At 36.9% G+C, this 23,620-nt stretch overlaps 1 protein-coding gene across 1 annotated transcript in view; it reads right to left on the bottom strand.

Moving 5' to 3' along the window:
* Nucleotides 1-23,620, bottom strand: part of COL25A1 (collagen type XXV alpha 1 chain) — a 415,084-nt gene that overhangs the window by 156,004 nt on the left and 235,460 nt on the right. Inside the window, exon 5 of the mRNA XM_010981063.3 lies at nucleotides 14,843-14,860. Coding sequence (XP_010979365.1) covers nucleotides 14,843-14,860 — 18 coding nt within the window. The remainder of the gene's footprint in view (nucleotides 1-14,842; nucleotides 14,861-23,620) is intronic.

Here is a 23,620-nt window from a genome sequence, read left to right as displayed (position 1 = left end):
TCCTTTGAACTGGCAAAAGCTAAAGAGGGAATGATTTTTAAAAGACAGCAATCAAAAAACAAAGTTCAATTTGCTAGAGGTAGAAAAATGGGAAAGGAGCAAACCTTGGAAATTCTTGGCAGCCACAGCTGTTGAAATAAGAATAGGGTCATCATTTCTATCCCAGAAAAGTGTAGATCATTTTTATTTCTGAAATCTAACAAACCTTTTTCTGATTAATCTTTTCATAACTATAGAATTATAAAGACAAGCTAGTTTCATTTTCTAAGCATTTATGGCCAAATATGAGCCAGGCGGTGTGCTCTGAGTCTGGAGGACAGACATGCAAATATAATTACAACTAGTGGAGTAAATGCCGTGTGGTGGGAGTACAGAGAGGAATAAAGGTAGGAGAGCTGGAGTTACAAAGATGACATTGGAACTGGCTCTTGAAAGTTGTCCAGGGATAAGGGGGACTGGGGAGGAGTGAGGCAGTTCAGGCAGAAGGAATGAACATGCAGATGTGTGGAAGGCGTCCTGGATCAGAGAAAGATGAGGAGTTCAGAGTGGTCAGAACATATGTGGTGTGGAGAGTCGTGATGGGGAATAGCAGGAAAGAGAGATTTGGGAAGACTGGCTAACAATACCCAGGTCCCTGGGCTGGATTCTGTTGGCAATTTAACAAGGAGGTTGTGAGATCAAGTGTGCTTTATGGAACTCTGAGAGCATGGAATGCTGCTCTTCTTCAGAAGTTGTTGCCTTGGTCCAAGAACGAGGTGGCAAAGATCTGAATTAAGATCACAACAGTGGAGACACAGGGAAAGCCCTAGATTTAGGAGGCATTTCTGAGGCAGAACGAACAAGACTGGCTACCTGATTGAATATGGGGGCCATTGACAGATGATCAACATAGTTTAAGAAGTCCTATTCATTTGAACCTCACAATTCAGTGCAATTGAATAAAAGTGTTGGCCTAAGCTGGTTCAACCCTGGTAAACACAGTAGCTCCAGAGCCCAGTGTAAAATCTAGTTTTAGGGATGCGTTTCAAATCCAAACAGAGGGCTGGCAGATTTGGCTGACCTAATCAGAAATAGCTGAGAGAGAGAGAGAGAGAGAGACTGAGAGAGAGGAGAGAGAATTCTCTGTCATCACTCTTGGGTAAAAGCAGCATGGATGATGTACGCTCGCCATGCTGTGCTGCCACCACACACAGGCCATCCTTCTATGTTAACTTATGAACAAAGTACATTTCCCTCACTCTACTTTTTCCACTGTAAACTGAACATGGACTTACTATATTTTAAAAGCTATAATTTCCTTCTTCTTTTAAAGATAAGGAAGTCAGAGTGTGCTGCACAGCTGTCCTCTGGGAGCCCAGCACAACCTCAGAGGTCACTGCATGTTTGATGTCCATGTGCCCAGGCACTCTTGCAAACATTGCTTTATCAAAGTTCACAGTCTCCCAGGGAGGAAGGAAACACGAACTATCCAGTGTTCTCTTGTTCAAGTACGATATAAGCCTCAATTCTGCTGATTGTAAGATTTCCGTCTTCTCCCTGACTCTACCACTAACTTGGCCCACTGTGCCAATTGAGATAGATACTCAAACCGTACAGGCATGAAGAAACTGAATTTGGTATTGTGGTTCTTAGCATGTATTGGACACTACACAAAATCATATTGCAAATAGTATTAATCATGGAAAAATCTAGTATTTACATGTGGATAAATCTACCTTGTTACTGAATAAAATGTTTTATGCATTTAGCATAGGTTCACCTCTAACTAAAATGTGAACGTGTATTCTTCGAAGTATACACCTCAACACTGAACTCATATACATCATTTTCTGCTTTACTAGCATAATATATTTTTAGGGACATTTCCTCCTCAAATCATCAATCTTTTTTTTGTTTGTTTCATAGACTCCCAACTTTGCAAATAACTTCAGCTAGTAATTTGGAAGTTTAAAACCTTTTATGGAAAATCTGATGTAAAAATGTAGGCATTCCTATATACAGGCATAGGTCACTCTGTGTGTGTGTGTGTGTGTATGTGTAGATTTATGTATAATCTCTTTTAAAATGCTTCAGAAAAGAGTAAAAATAATAAGGAAAAGTATAATTTGGGGGAGTTACTTAAAAATAAAGTTCATAAAATGAATTATATTGGTGATTAAGAGCTCAAAGTTTGAAGTAAAACAGATCCAGACTGAAATCTTGGTTGTGATCACCTGTGTGATCTTTAGCAGGTTCATTAAGCTCTTTGAGCCTCAGTTTCTTCATCTGTAAAATGGGGAAAACAATGCTTACTGTTTAGCTAAAATGGAACACTGTCCACAAAGAAACTTGTAGAATGCCTGATTTACCGATGGTAATGATTATGAAGCACACACTCAATATTTTAAATATTTAAATCATGGAAAACACAAAATAAAATTTATTTTTCAAATACTTGACCTGAGGATTAAGAAAGTAAACATATTGATTTCCTAAACTCAAAAGGCAATGTGGTGAGAAATGTATGAGGTGAATGATCAAAAACTTTTAGAGAATACACAGGTTTAATATAATTTACTTCAGTGTTCAAGGACTATTCCCAAACAAAACAAAGCAAGACAAAAACACTTCATTGTCCTTTTAGTCACATCACTTTAATGACAAAACAAGACTAAACTTTAGGCCTTAGAACTATCTAGTCATCCCTGGCATATAGTAGGTGCTCAATTCTTGCCGAACTGAAACACCCAGAAAGAGAAGAATGCCATAAAACTCAGTGTTCAAAGCAGCAACATACAAAAGAATTATACAAGAACCAGATTCAGTGTTGCTGCAGAAGAACCGTGTTTATTATAGTGTCAAACTCTGCTAAGCCAGGGAAGGGAATTATAGCTATAAACAGATTTATAGCTTCAGACTTTACACCTTCCGTTTTGTATTGAAGATTAAAAGAAATCCAGCAGAAAAGGGGGTCGGTATAAACACAAACTTAAAATCTGAAAACCAGCCCCACTTATTGCAAAACTAATTTTTACAGCTCTTATTTTCTAGACATTTTCTGTAGTAAGATTGTAACTATAAGTTCTCTTGTGATGTCAGTTTGAGCCTTGGACAAGGGACTATATGTACCCATGATCAGTCTTAAATCATAAGCAGCTGCCATAAGGAAACAATTAGTGAGGGCTAGCACTAAAAGAAAGTTTAGAAAAACCAAACATTAAAAAAGGTCTCTCAAAAGTAAGGCTGATGTAGCTCAATGGAGTTAAGGGCTTATAAAACAGCAGGAATCAGGGAAGCTCACTCTGGCTTTCTTTTCTAACACAATACAAATTAAATACAGCCAAATTACGGCTCCTGCCAATCAAAACCAAGAGGTCCCTTCTTTGTAGAACCATTCCTTACATCTAAATATTTTAAGAGATTGCTAAAACTATTTTTTTGTTGTTTAACTTTGCTTTTTAAAAAAAAAAAACTTATTTTTAAGAGGTCAAATAAAATGAACTCCATGGTGAAAGACTTGGAATCCTAAACATTCCTTGTGTTGAAAGAAAGTATCAACTTGCTCTCTAAATGCCCACAGTAGCCCCTGTGACTTTACAGCTAATGGTGTAAACTATCCTACAATACCCTTAGTGTCCTCAATATAATTCAAATGTATTCAGAGGTACAGTCATCTTTAAACGATGGGTTTAATTTGCAATTGTCTATTTCTGCATTTTTCCTAATATAGTGTCCCCAAATAATTTTGCCCACATTATTTAAGAAAGCCTGGTTTGAAGGTTACTTTGATTCTATGTTCACTGGTAGTATCTTATAGAGCAATATTGGTTTTGCGAATGACAACTGAACACAACCCAGGGATGAGGATTAGGATATCCCTTTGAGTCTAAGGGGATAGGCAGATGGAATGGAAAAAACAAGGGCTAGGTTTGTCTGTAGTTCTCGAGCTCCCTGTGTAAATTAGAAGCCTGATCTCCCTCTTCCTCAGCTGATGACTAAACAGATCAAAAGCTTTTAATGCAGGCTTCTACAACCACCATGCTCTCCATCTCCAGATTTTCCTGTATCCTTACCTCCTCTCTCGTGGGACTGGAGGTAATGTTGGTACATACCACCCCACCTCGCCCTGCTCTTTATCATTGTTCTCACTTGTCTCTTCAACAATTACGGGCCCCTTGGATTCTTCCCCCTGGTCTCCAAACATGTTCATTCACTCCCCACTAAAGTCAAAGGGAAGAAAAGTTGTCTTTGCCCTCTATACCCTCATTCTAAGTTCCTAACTTCTTACCATCTCCATTAAACTTCAAATAATAGACTGGTCATAGAAAGAACAGAAATTGAATTTGAGCAAAGAGGAAGGAGGTAGCAGAGTAGAAGTCCTATTTTTACATTCTGGTTTGGGGAAAAATAAAGTAACATGAGTTGAAATACATATTGGTCTTGAGGGCATTTCTTTCCATTAGGAAGAAGAAAGCTGAGCTATGGCAAGGGAAACTGCTGAGCCAGTGGACGGGGCTCTGGAAAGGAGTTACCCTGGGCTAAAATAAAACTAAATAAACTAGAGCTTGGAGGAGGGAGGGCTGACAAAGCCCATAAATGTCAGGATTGCCCAAATTTGTGTCTAAACCTTTTGTCTTTTCACTTTACTCCCTTCATCAGCTATCAAATATACTATTTGGCTTTAATTATTACCTGACTTATGTCCTAAATTCTTTTCCAGGCTGCAGTCCTGCATTTACAACTGCTTACCAGATGTCTAAGCCAAGATACGCCATCATCAGCTCAAACTTCCCAGTTTCTACTGCAAGCTAATCATGCTTCTGACTTCCATATTTTTGTTTAACACACTGCTGCTCCTCCAAGCCTAAAGCCTCAATGTTATGTCTGGTTCAGTAAATGGAATCCTATGCAAGTCCTATAGATTTTATTCTCCCTCAAATCCCTTGAATCTATCTTTCCATGTTTGTTGCTAGCACCCTTGTTCCTGGAAAACAAGAATAGCCCACCATCCTCTTTCGTCTTCCCTTACTCAACTCCATCCTACATACTTCTTGTCAGGCTATGTTTTCTAAAGCGCATTTTTGTATATCATTCTTCAGCTTAAAAAATGTCAAGGGCTCATTTGTAATCTGCAATGAAAAAGTTGTTACAGGCCATGATCCTCCATGGATGCAACAGCTAATAGGTGACACGTTGTGGGAAATCTGCCTGTGTCCAATGTCCTCTATAATATGCTTCTAACTTTCCTTTTTTGCCTTATCTCTAACCCACTCCTGCCTCCTTCCTCATAAGGATCCTCTCCTCCAGTCAGCCTTGAACACCAGCTGTTGTCAGAATTCCCCTCATCACTTTCTGTATCTTTGCTCATGTCATTCTTTCTGCAGAATAAACATCATCAATTATCATTTTGCTTGGAATAATTTTAGCACACTTTTCTTGAAACATCTTACCTAGCAACCTGAGCTACGGAGCTAATTGGAAAAAACCACAGTAAGAACTTGAGTTTCTGAGAGAAATATTAGTCCCTGCAGTAAAAGCCCCATCTCCACCTCCTATACAATCCCTATCATTACTGCCAGTCACTGCTGACTCACCTCAGTGACCTCTCTGGCCTAAGCTTTACTTGACTCTCTTCTGGGTATGTTTTTTCCTCATTTTTGAACTCCTTAAGCACTTGTAGCTCTTTATAAAAAATTAGTGCATGCTTGCTAGGTTTAAGATGTATGCTTCACACTGAACTACCAGGAGCCTTGAGGGCAGGAAGAGAGGTGAGGTATACGTAAGAGAGGGAAAGGTAATAAGCACCAACGTTGGAGGCTTTAATATGTACTAGCACGTGATCTTTGGCAGGTCACTTAACCTCTCTGAGCCTCAGTTTCCACCTCTGTAAGATGGAAAAAACAATGCTTACCTCACATGGGAATAGTAGGATGTAATTAAAAGAACATATGGTCTTCTATAAATATTATTTCCCTTCCCCTCTTTTCTTCCTAATTTAAATGTGTAGCCTTGTACCTTATACATGGTATGTGTCCAATAAATTTATTAGCGTATTTCCCACAACAGAGGTTTCTAACAAGACATCAGGGCTAAAATTAATATTCCCCGAATAGCCTGTAGACAATCAAAAATTCAGACATTTTATGTCCAACACACTCCCAATTAATGCTTATGAGGATTTATTTGACTTGGGCTTGAAATTGTGCCTTTCAAGGTTACTACCATTTCTCATTTGTTGACTCAGATGACTCTAGTTCAGAAGAGTACAGACTAATAGCAAAAGGAATCAACAACTTCACACAATCTCTTCAAGATGAAATGAATGCTATTCAATGAAAGATTTTTTTCTCACATTGCAAACGCGGGCAGATAATTTTGGCTCCTTTCTCCCTTCTGCCTGTGACTCCAAACTTTTAGAAAAGGAGTACTCTAATTTCACTCTCCCGACCTTTTCAACACTGAGTTACTCCTGAAACCACGGCAATACTGCTTTGAAACCACAGATGACTAAAGTTACTCACTGACCTCCCGATTGCAAACCCAATGACAAGAGTTCACATGCGGACCACTCTTCCTTCAGCTTCTTGGCAAAGCTTCCTGGGTCTTCCACTGTCTGATAGGGCTTTTTTTCCTCTTCCTCTCCTGTACTTCATAACTAACCTGCCCCACTACCGCCCCACGACTTCTCTTCCCCTGGGCATCTCACCCATTGCCACAGTTTCAGCTACTACCTATCTGTCCACCCTATGCCCAGCTGTGGCTGCCCTCCAGGACAACGCCTTCTGCCGCCCACACATTTCCTCCTGGATGTACAGCTCTCATCTCAGATCATGACGCCCACCACTAAAACGCTGGTTAGTTTTCTTCAGACTAAACTGCAGGCACTTCATTCAGAGTTCTGATGACCCAAACTGAGACTTTGTACTAATTAGATAAGGAGGCTTTCCTCCAGGCAGATGCAGCCCCCAAGAGGGCACACAGCCTTGGCAAGTGAAGCATGAGCTTCACTTTGAGACCACACCGGCCCCTTGGCCGAGTAGCCTTGTGCAGTGCACAACCTGCACAAATGTAAATGGTGGCCCTGAGTTTGTTGCAAGGAGTAACATTTCTTTCAGGAACTCAAAACCTCACTGTGTTAATTTTTCTTTTACAGATAGCTCCATAGCTCAGGTTGCCAGGTAAGAAGTTTCAGGGAAGCTGTGCCATAACTATTTTAAGCAAAATGATAATTGATGATATTTATTCAACTATATCAATTGAAGATGTATCACCTTTGATTTATCTTTAATTCCATGTATTTTTTTAGAAAAATATTTCCTGAATGTAAATTACTGTGATAGATTCTGCCTGGTTTAAGATCTCAAATAATTAATACTGAATGAACTGACTGTAAAAAACAAACCTGAAATGCAAAGACTTACATTAACTTAGGCGGTAGTGAGGTCTCCTACAGTCATTGTTAAGACTAGGTTTATATGCGGTTTGGATAAAAGAGAAAAAATAGAATAAAATGTTTCTGGAGCTATCCTTCTACCTACTATTTTATAGCATTCCACTGTTTTAATCTCTACATGAACAAAGGAATATATTTTGTATTAAAAATGTGGTATCAATTGAAATATGACTGGAGATATTTAGGGAGAAAATAAATTTAGCCAATTAAGAATTCTGCTGGATATCAAAATTACCAAAGAAATCCATAAGAACATTATTTGTGAAATTACATGTCCATATATAATAAATTTGAGAAAATTTGTAAACAAAATTTTAAAATTTGAAACACTTCAAACTGAATTAGTTTGAATTCACTGAAGAACAATATTTCTAACTAAAACTCTGATATCTTTAAAGAGAATAAGATACACATACAAATGTGCACATAAATGTTTGTTTTAGATAGAGAATCTATACAATAAGTATAAGAGTGATAACACTTTTTCATGAATTTCTTAATTTTAAGATTGAATTACTTATCCTAAATCTCTGTATGTTCTGAGGCCATTATTCTATAGGCTATCTATCCAGCAGAAGAAATATTACTATAAGGTAATATGTCTTCATGGCTCTGTCTCAGTGTGAATGCATATGTGAGAAGGTATGTATGTAGGTGTTTATATGTGCATGAATACATGTTTAACAATAACACCTTTGTGTGCCATACCCTGTTCCAAGTGCTTCATTAAGTCATGTATTAAGTCAAACCATCCATCCTTATTTTATATTGAAAAACTGAAGGAAAAAAATAACTTGCCCAAAGTCATACAGCTTCCAAGTGGTAGACCAGCATTTAAGCCCCAGTGTCCACACGTGGAGCCCACCCTGCCTTAACCCTATCCAATGTATTCCATATACTGCCTTAAAAATGAACTCTTAAAAGCTGATATTTTCAGTTGTTTCAGTCATTTCATCACCAAATGAATATAAAATTATCTTTAAATCTGAATTGTTAAATATATACATTTACTCATCAAAACCTTGTGCATTTTCTATATATCAACACTATTTAAAAACTGAGATACAAAAATGAGTTAGTTTGGGAATGATAACATCTTCCACATACGCTGATCAATGTCAGATTAATTATTCATGAAAGACTGTATGTTATTCACCTCTATTCAGATAGAATTTAAAGGAATATATTTGATAGAAAACAAAGCACAAAAAATTGGCAATAGAAGGTCTTCAATTAATTTCAGTAGAAAAGAATTCTAAGCTAAAATTAAACTTTGAGATAATGTTATACCAACCATTTCAATATACAAATGACCATGTAAAAATAAAGAAATATGGATTATAGTAAAATAAATAAGCTGTTCTATTGTGTGTACTCTTTAAGATAGAAGCTATTTGGAGTACAGTGGAGTCTTTTATATCATGTTAACCATTTACTTAATAAAATACAAAAAAAAAAACCCAAAACGTTAAGACATTAATAATCATTCTCCTCATCATATAACCACCACATCAATTATTTATATGATATACAGAGAATGATAATACTTTATTAAGTCTGACACAATTTATTCAGGATGGAATACATTACTAGTTTAATATGGCAGTTCTATTATGTGGTAAGTAAAATAAGGACTTTCTTTACACACACACACACACACACACACAGGCACACGCACATACACATGCACACACCGACACATGCATTTTAAATTTCTTGGAGAGTGTATTTGTCCTCTCCTTGCCCCCAAGTCAGATTATATGGATCTGACAAAGGCTGGACTGGAGCACAAACATGAAATATGGGAATTGCTAAAGTGTTAGGTTAGAAGGAGCTTAATATATAATTTAAAACATATGAACGGAAAGTTAAATACTGCCACCAAATGTATTTTTTTCAGGAATAATTCCTTATAAGGCACACAGAGCTTGTTTTTTGTAAATTTTAGTAAAATGTTGTGAAATGGCAACAACAATATCAGAACAACAACAAAGTAAAAAAGGATTTGGGGAAAAAGGCAAAGTGATATGGTCCACTTCTTCTCAAGTGCATCTGAACAAGTACAAATGAAAGCCACACGCCTCCATGTGCAGTTGTCTGATGGTATTTGCTTGTGGTTTTTCTCTTGCATTTTTTTCTCACTGAGTAATACAGAATTACACCACACACACAACTTTAGTCCTCCAAATTCCTAAGGGAATTATACCTCCTTTATGTTCACATACAACGCCAAAGGGGAGTTATGAGGAGGACTTTAAAACTCTAAAACTTTCATGCAAAAGAAAATGCCCTTGGTATGGAAGGGGTACCTTTCACTTAATATAATGGTTCCACTATTTCATTATCCTGATATACTTATGGAGCTATTTAGGGCAAAGAGAAGGCCAATATATTTTTATAAAGTGTACAAAATTGAACCCTGAGAAGGTTTTTTAAAAACTAGCTTTTATAATTTGTATTAAATTATCTATTAGTGGAGGAATATTATTGCATAAGCAATTGGCGTTACACACAACCACTACAAACTACTTTCTATAGTTGTCTTGACTGTTAAAAATCAAATCCAAACTTTGAACCCTACAAATAACTTGTTACAAAATAAAGTAACATATCATAGGTATGACCCTGGGCTTAGGCTATCTGTTTATTTTCACCAAAGATTAAATATATATGAATAAACTACTATAATGAAGGGAAACAAAGGTATCCAAACCCTCCAAACCATGTGGATGTGAGACATTGACATTAATAAATGTTCAGTAAAATCTCAGAGCTTAGAAACCTCAGAACTGTTTTACTTGGCATTACTGATGACACATGGTATTACTGACTGGCATTTAGAATTATTAAAAGCTGATAATTTTCTCTCCTTTTCAGCTTCCCTTTCCTTAAGATTTTGTATGTACTATACGCAACTCAACAAGATTTGTTGAAATTCTGCTACAGACAAGGAACTGAGTTAGGTGTTGTGGAGGATACTAAAGATTAAAGAAAGCATAGATCCCACTCTTGAAGGTCATGAAAGCTAGTAGTAAAGAGAGAAAGGATGTTTATAAATAGCTATGATACAATAGAAAGAGGAAAAGGGAGGGAGGAAATTAATGTTTACTGAGTGCCTGCCACATACTAGACACTGTGTTAGAAGTTATACATGTATTATCTCATTTTAATCCTCACACCATCTGTTGAAATAAGACATTATTATCTTTGCTTTTACAGATGGGGAAAATGAGACTCAGAGTGATTGAATAACTTGCCCAGGATCACAAAGCTTGTAAGTGGAACAGCTAGAATTTGACTTACAGTCTGTCTGGCTTTGCTGTCTATGCCCCCTCTATTTTAAGTGTAAAGTAATATAAAAAGCTGTACAGATAAAGTGCTGTGGGGATACAGCAACAGGGAGAAATTACACTCAGCTCAGGGAGACTGATGGCATCCTGATGGAAGAAGCGACATGTAAGTATGAAGGGCTATTATATTTGGATGTGTGGAAACTGAGCATGACTAGGGGCTAGGCAGGAAGCAGTTCTGGAGAAAAGAGTAGTTTAAGAAAAGACAAATGAAGAAAAACAGATTTGAAGAGAAAAAAATTAACTGGTTTGATTTGGTTTGGATGAAACACTGTGTCCAGAAAGAACATTAATAAAAAATTGGTGGGAGATAGTGCTACAAAAACAGACCAAATCAAAGGATTTGAATGTCAGACAAGGAGCTGGATTTTATTTCCCTCTAAATGGTAATCATATTGAGGTTCAAAGTTTGGAGGGGTCAGAAGAATGACAATCAGAACCATGATAGAAAAACTTTACCTGGAAGACATAGATAGGTTGATACTGGTTGATGCTACATTCAATCCCAACCCTTGACATCTCCATTATAGAGACAGGAAAAAGCTAAATGTTCACTTTCCTGACTCAGCTCCTCTACAGCAGTGACTGGCCAGGCAACAGGCAAGTCTTCCATGGTGTGCAGAACAGCAATGGGAAGTCAGAGTCAAAAGAAAGAAACATGGAGTCCTTTCAAGTAGGCAATGGGCTAGAAGCATCTAATTGTTCTGTCAGTCAGTAGCAAGGCTGCACAGAGCATGCACACCATGACTCTAATACTGGACAGTAGAGAGCAAAGAGAAAAAGAGGACCTGGGATGAAGACAGTAATGCAGAAAGGGAGTGGAGGCATGGGGAGCCAGGAAAGGACTCAGTCACCAGAACAGGGGTGCCTGGATCTGGGCAGAAACCCGATGACTGGAACTAAGGCACGGTGCCAGTACCACACTTAGAGCAGTGGCACTGAGGCTGGGTCACCAGCATGTGAGAAAAAGGGATCCTTAAATGCCTCATGTCTAAGGTCCCAACAGAACCTGAGGGTTAAGCAGATGTGCAGACGCAGAGCAGGGCTTGCAGGAGGCTTAAAGTCACCCTCAGAATGGTGGGCCTGCAACTGTACTTTACTACCAACATGAAAACTATTAAAAGAGCAGAGACTGAGTCTGTCTTGTTCACCACAATTTTACAACCTTATCGTTGTGTCTTGTACCTAAGAGGGGCAAAATAGATACTTGAGTTATTAGACTGAATTATGTTAATATGAATTAATGAAAAAAATATCAGGGTGACTTTCATTTCAATAGATTAATTTTGACCCATCCCCCTGAATAATTCTCATTACCTCTAGGTTGAAATACAAATGCTCATCTGTGTTTTTTCTAATTCTTTCTTCTTTCTTCCCTTACATACTCTTTGTTGTCTCCCGTTATTTTTTCTCTTTTTACTCAACCATTTTTTCAGGTCTCTGTGATATTATTCACTCTAATGCATCCTGTTTCTTCTCTAAGAATTTGATTTCCTTTGACTGGTGGATTCACAGCAATATCCTCTCCATTCATTCCCCTGCCTCTTTTCCCATCTTAACCACAGATGCCAGCATTGCCTTTTTTTCTTTCTAATACCCTTTCACCACTGCATTTCCCTTATCAAGAACCATTTTCTCACCAATTTAGGTAAGGGCTTAGATTTACCTGTCTTCCCTAAGGCCTATTTTCATAGTTAATTTCATACCATCGCTGCAACAGGGTTCACTTTCCAGTTTTTGCAATTATTTTTTTAAACAATTTAAGCCATCTTCAGCTTTAGAAAGATGGTCAGAACTCCTTGATTATTAGACATTTTCCCCTTTTACCACTGGTCTGCAAAATAACATCCTATTAATCTGGAATCCTATTGATCTACCTATCCTTCCTAAATCCACTGTTTTCATTTTGTGTGACATGAGGAAGGCATTTTGAAAGAAATGATCTTGTGAATTGGGTATCCATTAAAGGCAAACTCGTAGCCAAAATGAAGGAATACCAGAGCAGGTCACCTTTTGAAAATGACAGCCCTATCCCTCTTGAAAGCTTCCAAAACGTTCAAGTATAGGCAGTTAGGTAGACGATTTTTCTGAAGAGCCATAGTAAACATAAGACCTGAAGTGAAGGTACTCTGAAGTGCCATGATATACTTTCAAATCTTAGCTGCAGTGATTCATCTACAATGTTCCCGATTCTGACCACTCTGGGCTTCCTCTGCTGGTTTGTTGTCTTTCTTCTGCTCATTCACTGTGGCTGTGTACTCAAGATTTATTATGATCATGTTCTTCTTTTTACAGTTATCCTCTTCAATATCTCATTGACGAATGTACTTGTAAAGCATTTTGTCCAGTGTTCCAAGTCTTTCTATCCATATCTGAATTTTCCACTAGGTTTTATCTATAGGACACTTGCACTTGGACGTTGTAGTAGATATACATGCCAGCCCACACCACTGCCTCCTTCCAAGACAGTGCTAGAATACGGGTCGCAGATGATCCTATGGCTTCCTGCATTCCTCAAGCAGCTGGAACGTGCTGTACCTTCTGGGGCAAGCCAGAAGTGCCAGGGAGTCCACACTCAGGCATGACTCTCAACAATGAAGAATGGGAAATCAGTGGATAAACGCATCAATTTCCGTGCCTCTCAGTGGGGAAATTCTGAGGCATGCTCTATGCTGTCTCTTGTGGGTTCCTCATATGTTCCACATATATATAGGTTCTCATAGGTTCTGTGTATATAGATATATATACACATAAATACAGAATAAGAAGAGATTTATAAATATATCCTATATATCTAGATCTAGATCTAGGATAATAATATTTCCATGGCTGTTGTAAGCATTAAATCAAGTAAAGCATGCAAAGCACCTTTTACTTTCATTCATCTCATTACAATGTAGCAGTTTGAAATTTAGGGAATAGGCTATAACTTTTTCTTGTTTTTTTTTTTTCCTCTCCAATTATTACCTTGAGGCAACTTAGACTGTAAGAGTGAAAATTATAAATAATGAGAGTATTCTCTGACATGAATATAAATTAACTACTTGTGAAGCTATTCCTCTTGAGTAGTATGAAGAGGACTGCTCTGCTGAAGAAAGTAGAGGTTTCTGTTTGTTCCATTAAACTTCCTTATATTCAGAGCTCATAAAAACTATAAATAATACTATCATGGTCTAGTATGAGAATTAGCATGCAATAGACAATTTAGAATATTGACTAACAAGGAGATCATGAAAATCACTTATTTATAAGACAATCTGGGACAGAAATAGCATTCAGCGTACTGAGGGGAAAGAGATACAAGGGGCACTCAATAAATAATTATGTTATTTATAGGCATTATGGTGTTAAAGGTAAAACATTAATAACAGTATTTCCTTCTCTCTAGCTTCCTACTGACTACAATAGGTATTAATATTGAGTTTCTTAGTTTTTACTGAATCTCCACTTTTGACAACTCCCTTCTTTTGTACTTTCAGCTCGATACACATTCCTCCCCTTCTTGTATTTCCTCATTTTCTTCAATATGACTTAGGGCTCGAAAGATTGTCCGCTGACTGGCTTCACATTTAATTATAAATCATGTCTTCAGCAGTTAGTTCATGCTGAAAATGTAGAATGGATTCAATATCTGTCTATAATGAACCACAAGTAGCTGGTAGGACTACAATCTAAATAATCAGTCTGTGTGGATTTACAACAACATGACTAGTACAAGATTAATCAGTGCCTAATGCAAACCAGTTCATACTTGACGTCTACTGCTAAGCCATTTTATCTTTCATTAAAGTCTTGTGGCACTGTTTCAGATCAGTTAAGAGTTTTATTTTATATGACAGTACATTGTCACACTTGCCACCTGGTCCAACAGCTGACGTGGCTCACAAAACCCTGAAGAGGCCCCAGAGCTTTACTCATGGGGAAGATTTGGTCTCCTGTGTGGTGTCATGATTACTGGTTCATAGCTTTTTTATATCCTTTGAAAAAAAATTGCAGTAAAACCTCCACACTGAGAAAATCCTAAATTGGAACTAATCTGTTAAGAAAAGAGTTCACTTACCTGCAGACCGGGCTGACCCTGAAATTTAAAAAAAAGAGAAAAGGAAAACAATTACGAAATTGTTTTCTTAAGTGAATATTTTCATTCCCAAAACTTCAACTAGTTCTGAACATCTTTTCAAAATATTTCTGAAGATAATAATACCTAATTACTGACAAACTTCACTTTGTGTTTTTTAAAAAAATTATACTATATCTTAATATTTTTACTCTTATCCTATTTTTTGAAAATCTTGACACTAGGATCTGTTATATGTAACTCCAAAATGACTCAAGGGTTTTAGTATGTTCTGGAATTAAAATGGAGAAGGAGAAGGCAAAAGGTGAAATACACTTCACATTATCATGATGAGTGGGTTACATCATCTGTGCTATAGCACAGATTATTATTATGAGCTACATATTCAGAGATGGCACAGAGTTAAGAAAAAAAGAGGCAGATATTTTAGTTTCAGAATTCAGTAGCTCTTTGAATTTCTCACTATTTCAATAGTATTTTATTGATTTTTAAAAATAAACATATATCTTGTACTCTGCAGAATTCAACCTAAGGGCATTTCCAAAGGATATAAGAGGTCTTTGGCTCAATTACAGCGCATCATAACTCCTCACACAATCAATAGATTACGTAACCTCTGGTCAATCTGATTCATTTTAAATGTCACTTTCTTGTTGCTTAAGCTGATAAAAATTTCAAAGCAGCAGTAATTGCAAATGCTTCTCACAAATGCAAATCACCTGTGAATAAAAGTATTGATTACGTATAACCTTCTTAAAATCTCCAATTGGGTTTTGTGTAAGATGAGATGAAAGAAAAAGTTCACACTGAGTTAGAGAAACTTAAAAAATAAATAACGTATAATCTCACTGTATCAGCTGCATGCCACTGGGTATTACATGAAAGCATGGCGCTAATACAGCTCCCAGAGAAGACCCTCTCTCTCTTTCTCTCTCAGCCCCTCTCCAGGCTTGGAATTTCTCTAGGTACTTGTTCTCTGACTGGGGAGAGAACAAATGATTTTCAAGAGCTTTGTCTGAAAATGTGGGTGGCTTGGTTTTATCTAGTCAAACCAGGATTACACACCCAACTTCTGTACTCTTAAGTGATGGGGAGGGAGAAAGAGAACACCATTCATTAATTTCTTACTGCATTCCAGGAAGTTTTAGATACATTCCTCCATTTATTCCTTATACCTACTCTGCATTTTATAAGTGAAATAACTGAGGCTCATAGAAATAAGCTAAAAATCACAGTCTATGGATAGAAAAGCCAGAATTTAAACCCAAAACTGATTCCAAAGTTCATGCATTTTCCACCAAGTTATTCTGCCTTTCACTCTGGAAGTTTAAGCTCACAGCTATATGCATACTCACTCAGATCAACAACGGTAGCAGAGCACTCTTATTTTTTTAAAAAAATGAAGTATAGTTGATTTACAACGTTGTGTTTGTTTCTATTGTACAGCATAGTGATTCAGTTATATATATTTATATTCTTTTTCATACTCTTTTCCATTATAAATTATTACAAGTTATTGAATATAGTTCCCGGTGCTCTATAGTAGGACCTTGTTGTTTATCTCTTTTATATATAGTAGTGTGCATCTGCTAATCCCAAACTCCCAATTTATCCTTCCATTCCTCTTTACCCTTTGGTAACCGTAAGTTTGCTTTCTATGTCTGTGAGTCTCTTTCTGTTTTATAAATAAGTTCATTTGTGTCATTTTTTAGATCCCATGTATAAGTGGTCTCATATGATATCTGTCTCTGTCTGTAGCAGAGCACTCTTCATGTGAGTCGACACTAAACTTCCCAACCACTCCCAAGCTTCAACAGTGTGAATCTCTGCTTCTAGATGCAGACCTAGGACCATCAGGCATCCAGCCTCTTAACTGACACCTGTATAGAAACCAGGTCAGCAAAGATTCTAGAGGGTAACAGACAGCCCTGACATCAGCCCTAAGCATGGAGAGCCTCAAAGTACTGGGCTGTTCACCTACATGTAAATCTGGATCTTCCCAGATCCACATAATGGATGAAATTACAGTGTGTGCTCACTCTCACTTGCATTCTCGCTCTGTCTCTGGATGCTTTAAGCTTCTCTTTCTGAAGTTTTAAACTAACACATACTCAGGAATGCAAACATACATCTTTCATAGAAACTCAAAATACATCTCCTATATACTTTTTTTTTGTGGAAACTAAAATGTAGAATTCTCTAAGATCAGAAAGAATCTCTTCAAAAGAATATATTTGAGCATCATTGCTGAGACATTTTGATTCCTATGGTTGTTTTACAAATTACAGGCTTTTTCTGTTTATCTTCAATATGTGGCATTTCTGCCATTACACTGAACAAATGATTTTAGCACAATGTGCGTATAAATTTGTATGTTATTATATACCAATATACATTGCATTATGAATTTTATGTTAGTGATAGTGTGAACAAATAGTAAATAATGGTAAGATTAAAAAGTCGACTTCTACATCGGCATTGGAAAGTATATAGTACCAGGGACTCAGATTACCCTAACCTGTGGTATGAATTTCAGGTGTGCATGATGTGTGCGCAGGCAGGTGCATATGTGTAGGGTGGGGAACATGAAACAGAGAGACGGAAGTAGGTTGGTAGAGAGGCTTCCCAGAAAACGATGCATACAACATGACAAGTTTGGTAACTCTCCTTAAAACGTGGATTACACAATGGAAACCTTACAAATCTTACACAAGATTCCAGGATTGCTGACCCCAAGTCTTCTCACTCAATGTGATGTAACAAACTATTCACTAGCAGACCCCTAGAATACCTGTAAGAAAACAGTCTAGCAGCTGCAGCCTTGTAGTTCTGGAAATAGAGCCATCTGCCAAGTAGGAGAAATGATCAAAGGAGAGGTTTCCGTGGGCATGGCAGAGTCAGCTTCCCCGACGGGAGTGCAGAGCATAGAAGGTGAAGTGAAGAGAGCCCAAGAAGAGCATCTCAGGAACTCCCTGGTGACCGAGGGCACTGTGTGAGGAAGACCTCCCCACAGACAAATCACCTAAAGAAGTATCTCAGAATTGCTCTAAGTTGTCTCTGAATAGTTCATTGTGAAAAATAAGTATTTTCATTCATTAATGGATATTTTTCAAATCTATTCTAATGTATACATAGTGAACATTATTAGTAGTCAAAAGGAAAACCTAATTTCTTTGGGTTTTCTAAAATACATTCTAAATTAGTAGTAATAAATTATGATTAAGGTTCACAAAATACAGCTCAAGTTGAATTTTTAAAAATGGAATTTTTGAAAAGGAACTTTTCCCCAAGCAGATCACCAAAACATTTCTATAAATAAAAACCTGAGTCTAGTACAATCAGGAGCCATGCCAAGGGAAATAATTAAATCACAGAAACAGTGAAATTTGAACATACATGTAAAGATGGAGAAGGCTGAATACTCCGAGTTGCTGATTTACTGTAGTCAACAGCTCGATGCAATGCCCTCCAGGCAGCTAAGGCACCAGTGTGAAGAAAAAGAAACAGCAGGAGGAGCTGACTTTAAAACGTGGTAATCAGAACAGTGTGGTGGAAAACAATCAGCCAGTAGCTGATGTTTGACAGCGAAGTGTTCAAAGAAAGCTGAAAGTTTCGTGAGGCAAGTAAACCACAATGCAACATGATAAATGAGATGACATGGCACTGGAGTGTGTATTGTTCCTTGAGGCAATTAAAGAGCAATGTGAGCCATTCTTTGTTAAGTTGTTATCACAAGTATGGTTGCCAGAAAGTGCCAACACTCTTCTCTAAATCGACAAAGTCATTTAGATTTCTGACTGAGGCAATTAGTTTCACTACATGATACTTTTTTATGGCTCGTAATTCTGTGTCATTCCTTGTCAGATGGGACAAATGCTGCTTTTCTATGAGCACACGCACAGAAACGCATGCAAAATTTGTACTTTTAAAATACGGCCTTACTTTGAAATACTGATTAGGATAGCAGACCCACATATATCTTTACGGCGATAAATAGTAAATAAAATCACTTTCATTTTCAAAAACTTGAGGGAATATTAGTATTGTTTATGCAACTCTAAAAGGTGCTACCTCTGCTTCGAGGTAATTGGAAAGAAATCACTTCAATAACTTAGAAACTCATCGTTAAGAAACCCAAGCTTGATCACCACTTTTAGTACCCTCAAATTCAGATTCATTTCACTGTCTTGAATTGAAAAAAAAAAAACTTCAATAAATAATTTTTATGCTGTGCATTTTAGAACACTTACAGTCTAAAAAGATCATTTGAAGATGATCACTGTAACTTCATTGTCTCTTGAAAACTCTCCAGTCCACACATGTGGATGTCAAGCTTATTTTCCTCTTCAGGAGAAAATAGCACCTGAAGCAAGCATCCAGCCATAAAAAAGCTTTAGAGCAGCATCACAGGAACTGTGAGTAGGGGTAGGACTGTTCTGCTGGCAGAGGTTCTGAGGACCCACAGGAATCCTATTATAGAGCCATCTCAATGGGTTCCCCTAACCTTTCAAGAGTTGCAGTTTGACCTCAAGTCTGTGTGATTAAGTAGAACGGATGCAGTCTCTGCAGCACCAGGAAGCAGGAATCTTGCTCATCCTCCCTACACTGTGAATCTATTCACGTTTAACTCCCAATATCCCAGTGCCCAAGTTATAACGTGTTTCAGAAACAGTAGCTGAATTGCTGAAAGGTGAGAATATTTTGACTGCTCCAAAGATGGTTTACAATATTTTTAGAGAACCATTAGAAAGTTGACCACCTTTACATTACAGGGTAATATTTTTAAAATGTAGCTTCTCAGTCTAACCCAGAACAAGTTCTATTGGTTTCTATTCACTGCAGAATAAACACATCTACGTCAAAGAGGAAGTCTCCTCCCTCAATGGAATCTTCTTCAGATAATAGAGTGGAACCAAGGCAGAAGCTTGCAGAGGTGTCAGAGGAGGATTCAGATACCTATATGCATGCCTCAGAACAAAAAGCATGCGAGTGCTATCCTGAAGAAAAACCACTCCCTAGTTTGATTAAGCCTCCATACCTATTTAATGTGAGAATATTATATCAAATTGCTTTGTAAATTATAAAATGCTATACAATTTGAGCATGGCAATTTTAAAGTAGGCTATAAAACCAACACCAACAATTCATTTAACTAATTCAAATTTAGATAAAAGTGTCTATTAGTTTTAAAAACAAATTAATATGTAAATGATAAAGTACAGAGAAAAGCAATTGAATAAACAAAGCATTACAGATTATGTGTATTAATTAAAAAATGGCTTTGCAAAGACTGCATAATCTCTCAGTGTCTACAGCTGCTCATTGCTTCCAAGGATTCTTATATGCTTGGCTGAAATAAATGTTATTCATAATTTATATTGCCTGTTGTGTCACTCCATAGGATAGATATTAATAATTCTTACCTTAGCCACAGTCACATAATATAACTTAGATAAGAGTATTTCAATTTAAGGTTTTCTTTTGAAAAATACTTAATCCTCAGTAGTTTTAATTCTGGGGAGGAAAAGTCATACTCTTCTTGAGAGGACAATAAATAGTTATAGTCTCAAGCATGATGAATATGTCTTTTTGTTTTTTAATTATTTGAAAGAGAAAGAGAGCAAGAACACAGAGATGGTTTTGTTGGGCTCAATGTAAAGAAAACAAAAATTCATTCAAAACTTGGAAGATTTCTTTCATATTTGCCTTTCATAAATAAATAATATGATGTATTTAGAGATTTACTCATATTTAAGCAGATTAACAGTTATCATTCCCACAATAACTTTGAAACGTTATTATATTTTCTAATACAATACTATATTTATCTTTTCTTTCTTATGATTAAATGTTCATAACGGGTACGTAAAAAAAGTAGTTTTATTATGTGCTTTTTTGTCATTAAATTTTCACATACAGAGCATAAGAAAGATAAAGACTCTATGCATTAATTTACATCATTAAAATGTATTGGATGCCTAATAGTCCACTGAGGGTGATTTAGATATTTGCTATTATAAACAATGTTTACAGCTTTCTATGTAAATATTTGACTATATCTGATTATTTCCTATTGATATAACACTGAAAATGCAGTGCAATTCCAATTATAAACTTCATCTATTTTATTTATATCATAGTATATAAAACACAGAATATTTATTTTCTAGGATCTAATTCTACATATGTATATGTATGTATTTAATTAGATATATATTTGTAAATCTATAGGAAGAGAGAAAAAAAGAAGAAAAGAAAGGAAGAAGGGAGGGAGGAAGGGAAAGGAAAGGGAGAGAGAGGAGGAGAAAATTAGTACACGAAAATACCGGTTATCTCTGGGTGGTGGAATTGTGAGCAATTATTTCTATCTTTAGAGTTTTCCATACTCCACAAAATTTTATTAGGTCCACATCTTGATTAAAAAAAATACTTAGCATGATTCCTGAATGCACTGCAGAAAACTTCTAAGCAGAAACTTAATTAAGTCTTAAACTTTTTCCATACTAGATTCATTCATGCAGAGATCTAGGTCAGTGATTTAGAATTCCATTTTCCAACTTTCTCCCAATTCAGGGTGTTTTTAATTACTTGGAAGAATGTTGAACAATTCTTAAAACTATTCTTTGAAATTCAATAAGTAAAGGTTTTAATTCACCTTCTGTGTGTGCCCCACATCATTTCTAGGAACAGATTCGGGTAGAGACAGAGGCAGAAGAGTTCTAGAGTCAAGTACTGAGTATAGGAAGTCATGGCTCCACATGGACCAGGGATCCCTGTTCAGTAGAGCTTGTTGGAAACTTTGCTGTTTTGCAGGCTGAAATATTTGGGTTTGGGGATTTAGCTGTATTATTCTACAGAGTCATTTAAAGAACTTATGCTTTTGGATATAAATATGTATCAAACTTCTAAAATATACTACATATCCAAGTCTTTTCACCAGCTGGCATGGAATCAGGAAGGTGTAAATAAATGACAAGTTTACAAACATGTGTTTAATAGGATACAATAAATACATGGAATACATGTGAATAGAGACACCTGCTCAACTTCCACAGTTTTGAAAACACATACATGTCTTTTAAAGAATGCAAAGGCAATTTTTATTGTCCAGCCAATTTTTCTTAAATTGTATACAATGAATAATTTGTTTTCTGCCATATTTATTAACATCTTTGAAAGAGAGCTATTTTGATTGCACCAGATAAATAGTGGAAGCCAATTTGCAAATATCTCTGAGTCTGATTAAATTTATACAAGTGCCCAAGTCCAATTTTCTAAATATCGTGCAAAAAGATAAACTTGACAGTATTCTCTGCAGTTGTATTAGACGTTTGCATTAATAAATGCATGCCAACAGAGTCAATTAATTGATCATGCACGAGTTGCATAATGCTTTTTGCTCTGGTGAGATAGAACCCTAAAAGTGAAAACCTATTTCAAAATTGGGGAGGAGAAGCTCTGCAAGCAGGGAGGCTGATGTGCTTTAGGGACCAAGATGTTTGGGGCTGCATCATAGCAACTATCCCTTACTGACCACCACAAGACACCAAGAGCTTTACAAATGACATCTCCGTTACAACAACTCTACAAATTAGGGGCCATTTCCATCATTTTGTAGTTGAGCAAACCAAATTTCAGGGAAGTGAGGTAATGTTCCCAGTCACAGTTTCTAAAATGTGAAGCTGGAATCTGGACATGAGGTTGTCTGTCTTGAACACTTTTTTGCTCTCACTTGTATCACGCTGGTGGTTGAAATCATGGTGAGATTATTCAAGAGAAGCAAATAGCAATCATTCTTAACCTTCTTCTGAATTGGTTAAAAGCTGTAGCTGCTCTAGCTAGAGACTTCTATATATCAAACAATATTTTGCACACACACAAAAAAACCCCTCAAGTCCATCTGTGGGTTCTCTAGCAAATCATCCATCCCAGCTAAGAGCCCCTGGGTAGACAAATACAAACATTTTAGGGGCAACAGAAGAAGAGTGTCCCCAATAGGAAACTGAGGAGGAAAATAATTAGAAACAACAACAAACTCGAGTTTATAAAGCCAAAGAGTAGAGAGAATTTTGAAAAGAGAAATTAAAATGAGGACTACAAAGAATCCATTGCATTTAACCATTAGGAAGTTAGAATCTTTACTCTAATTGTTTGAGCAGTGGGTGAGAACATTAAGAATAAGCTCCAGAGGTGGCAAGCAGGTGTCACCCGAAGTGGCAAGTCTGGTTGCCAATGGCCACTTGGAATAATGTGTGAAAAGAAGGTTCTGAGGCTGGGTTAGAGATTTCAGGGAAGGGCGCTGGGATTAATCAGCAATGTCTACAGAAGGCAAAAAGTGGAAAGCCTGTGTACCAATTCTCTGCCAGCCTCAGTAGACAGTTATTTTGAGTGACTATGTGTAAAGAGGAGAAAAGAAACAGGATAGTAGCTAAAAGGGATACAGAGTTGGAGAGAAGTTTTTTTGTTTGTTTTTGCAGTAAGGTGGAAAGGACTTGAAAATGTTTGCAAACTGGCAGAAAACTGTTAGCTGAAAAGAAAGAAACTGGCTTGTAGAGCAAAATCAATGTATAGGAGAACACAAAAGGAAGTGCTGTCAGAGAATCAGGGTGAAGAGAAAGGGCATCCTCTTGTCTAAGAAGAGGAGAAAGGAAGTGAGGATAGATGTAGATACATTTGGATCCACAGAGGCAGAAGATGGAAGTGTTCCAAGCCCTAAATCTCAAGGCATCCTGAAGTAGAAGTCTGCTGAATGCAGGATGG

This window comes from Camelus dromedarius, chromosome 1 (genome assembly GCF_036321535.1).
Source record: "Camelus dromedarius isolate mCamDro1 chromosome 1, mCamDro1.pat, whole genome shotgun sequence".
Lineage (NCBI taxonomy): Eukaryota > Metazoa > Chordata > Mammalia > Artiodactyla > Camelidae > Camelus > Camelus dromedarius.
This window is presented reverse-complemented; position numbering and strand designations above follow the sequence as displayed.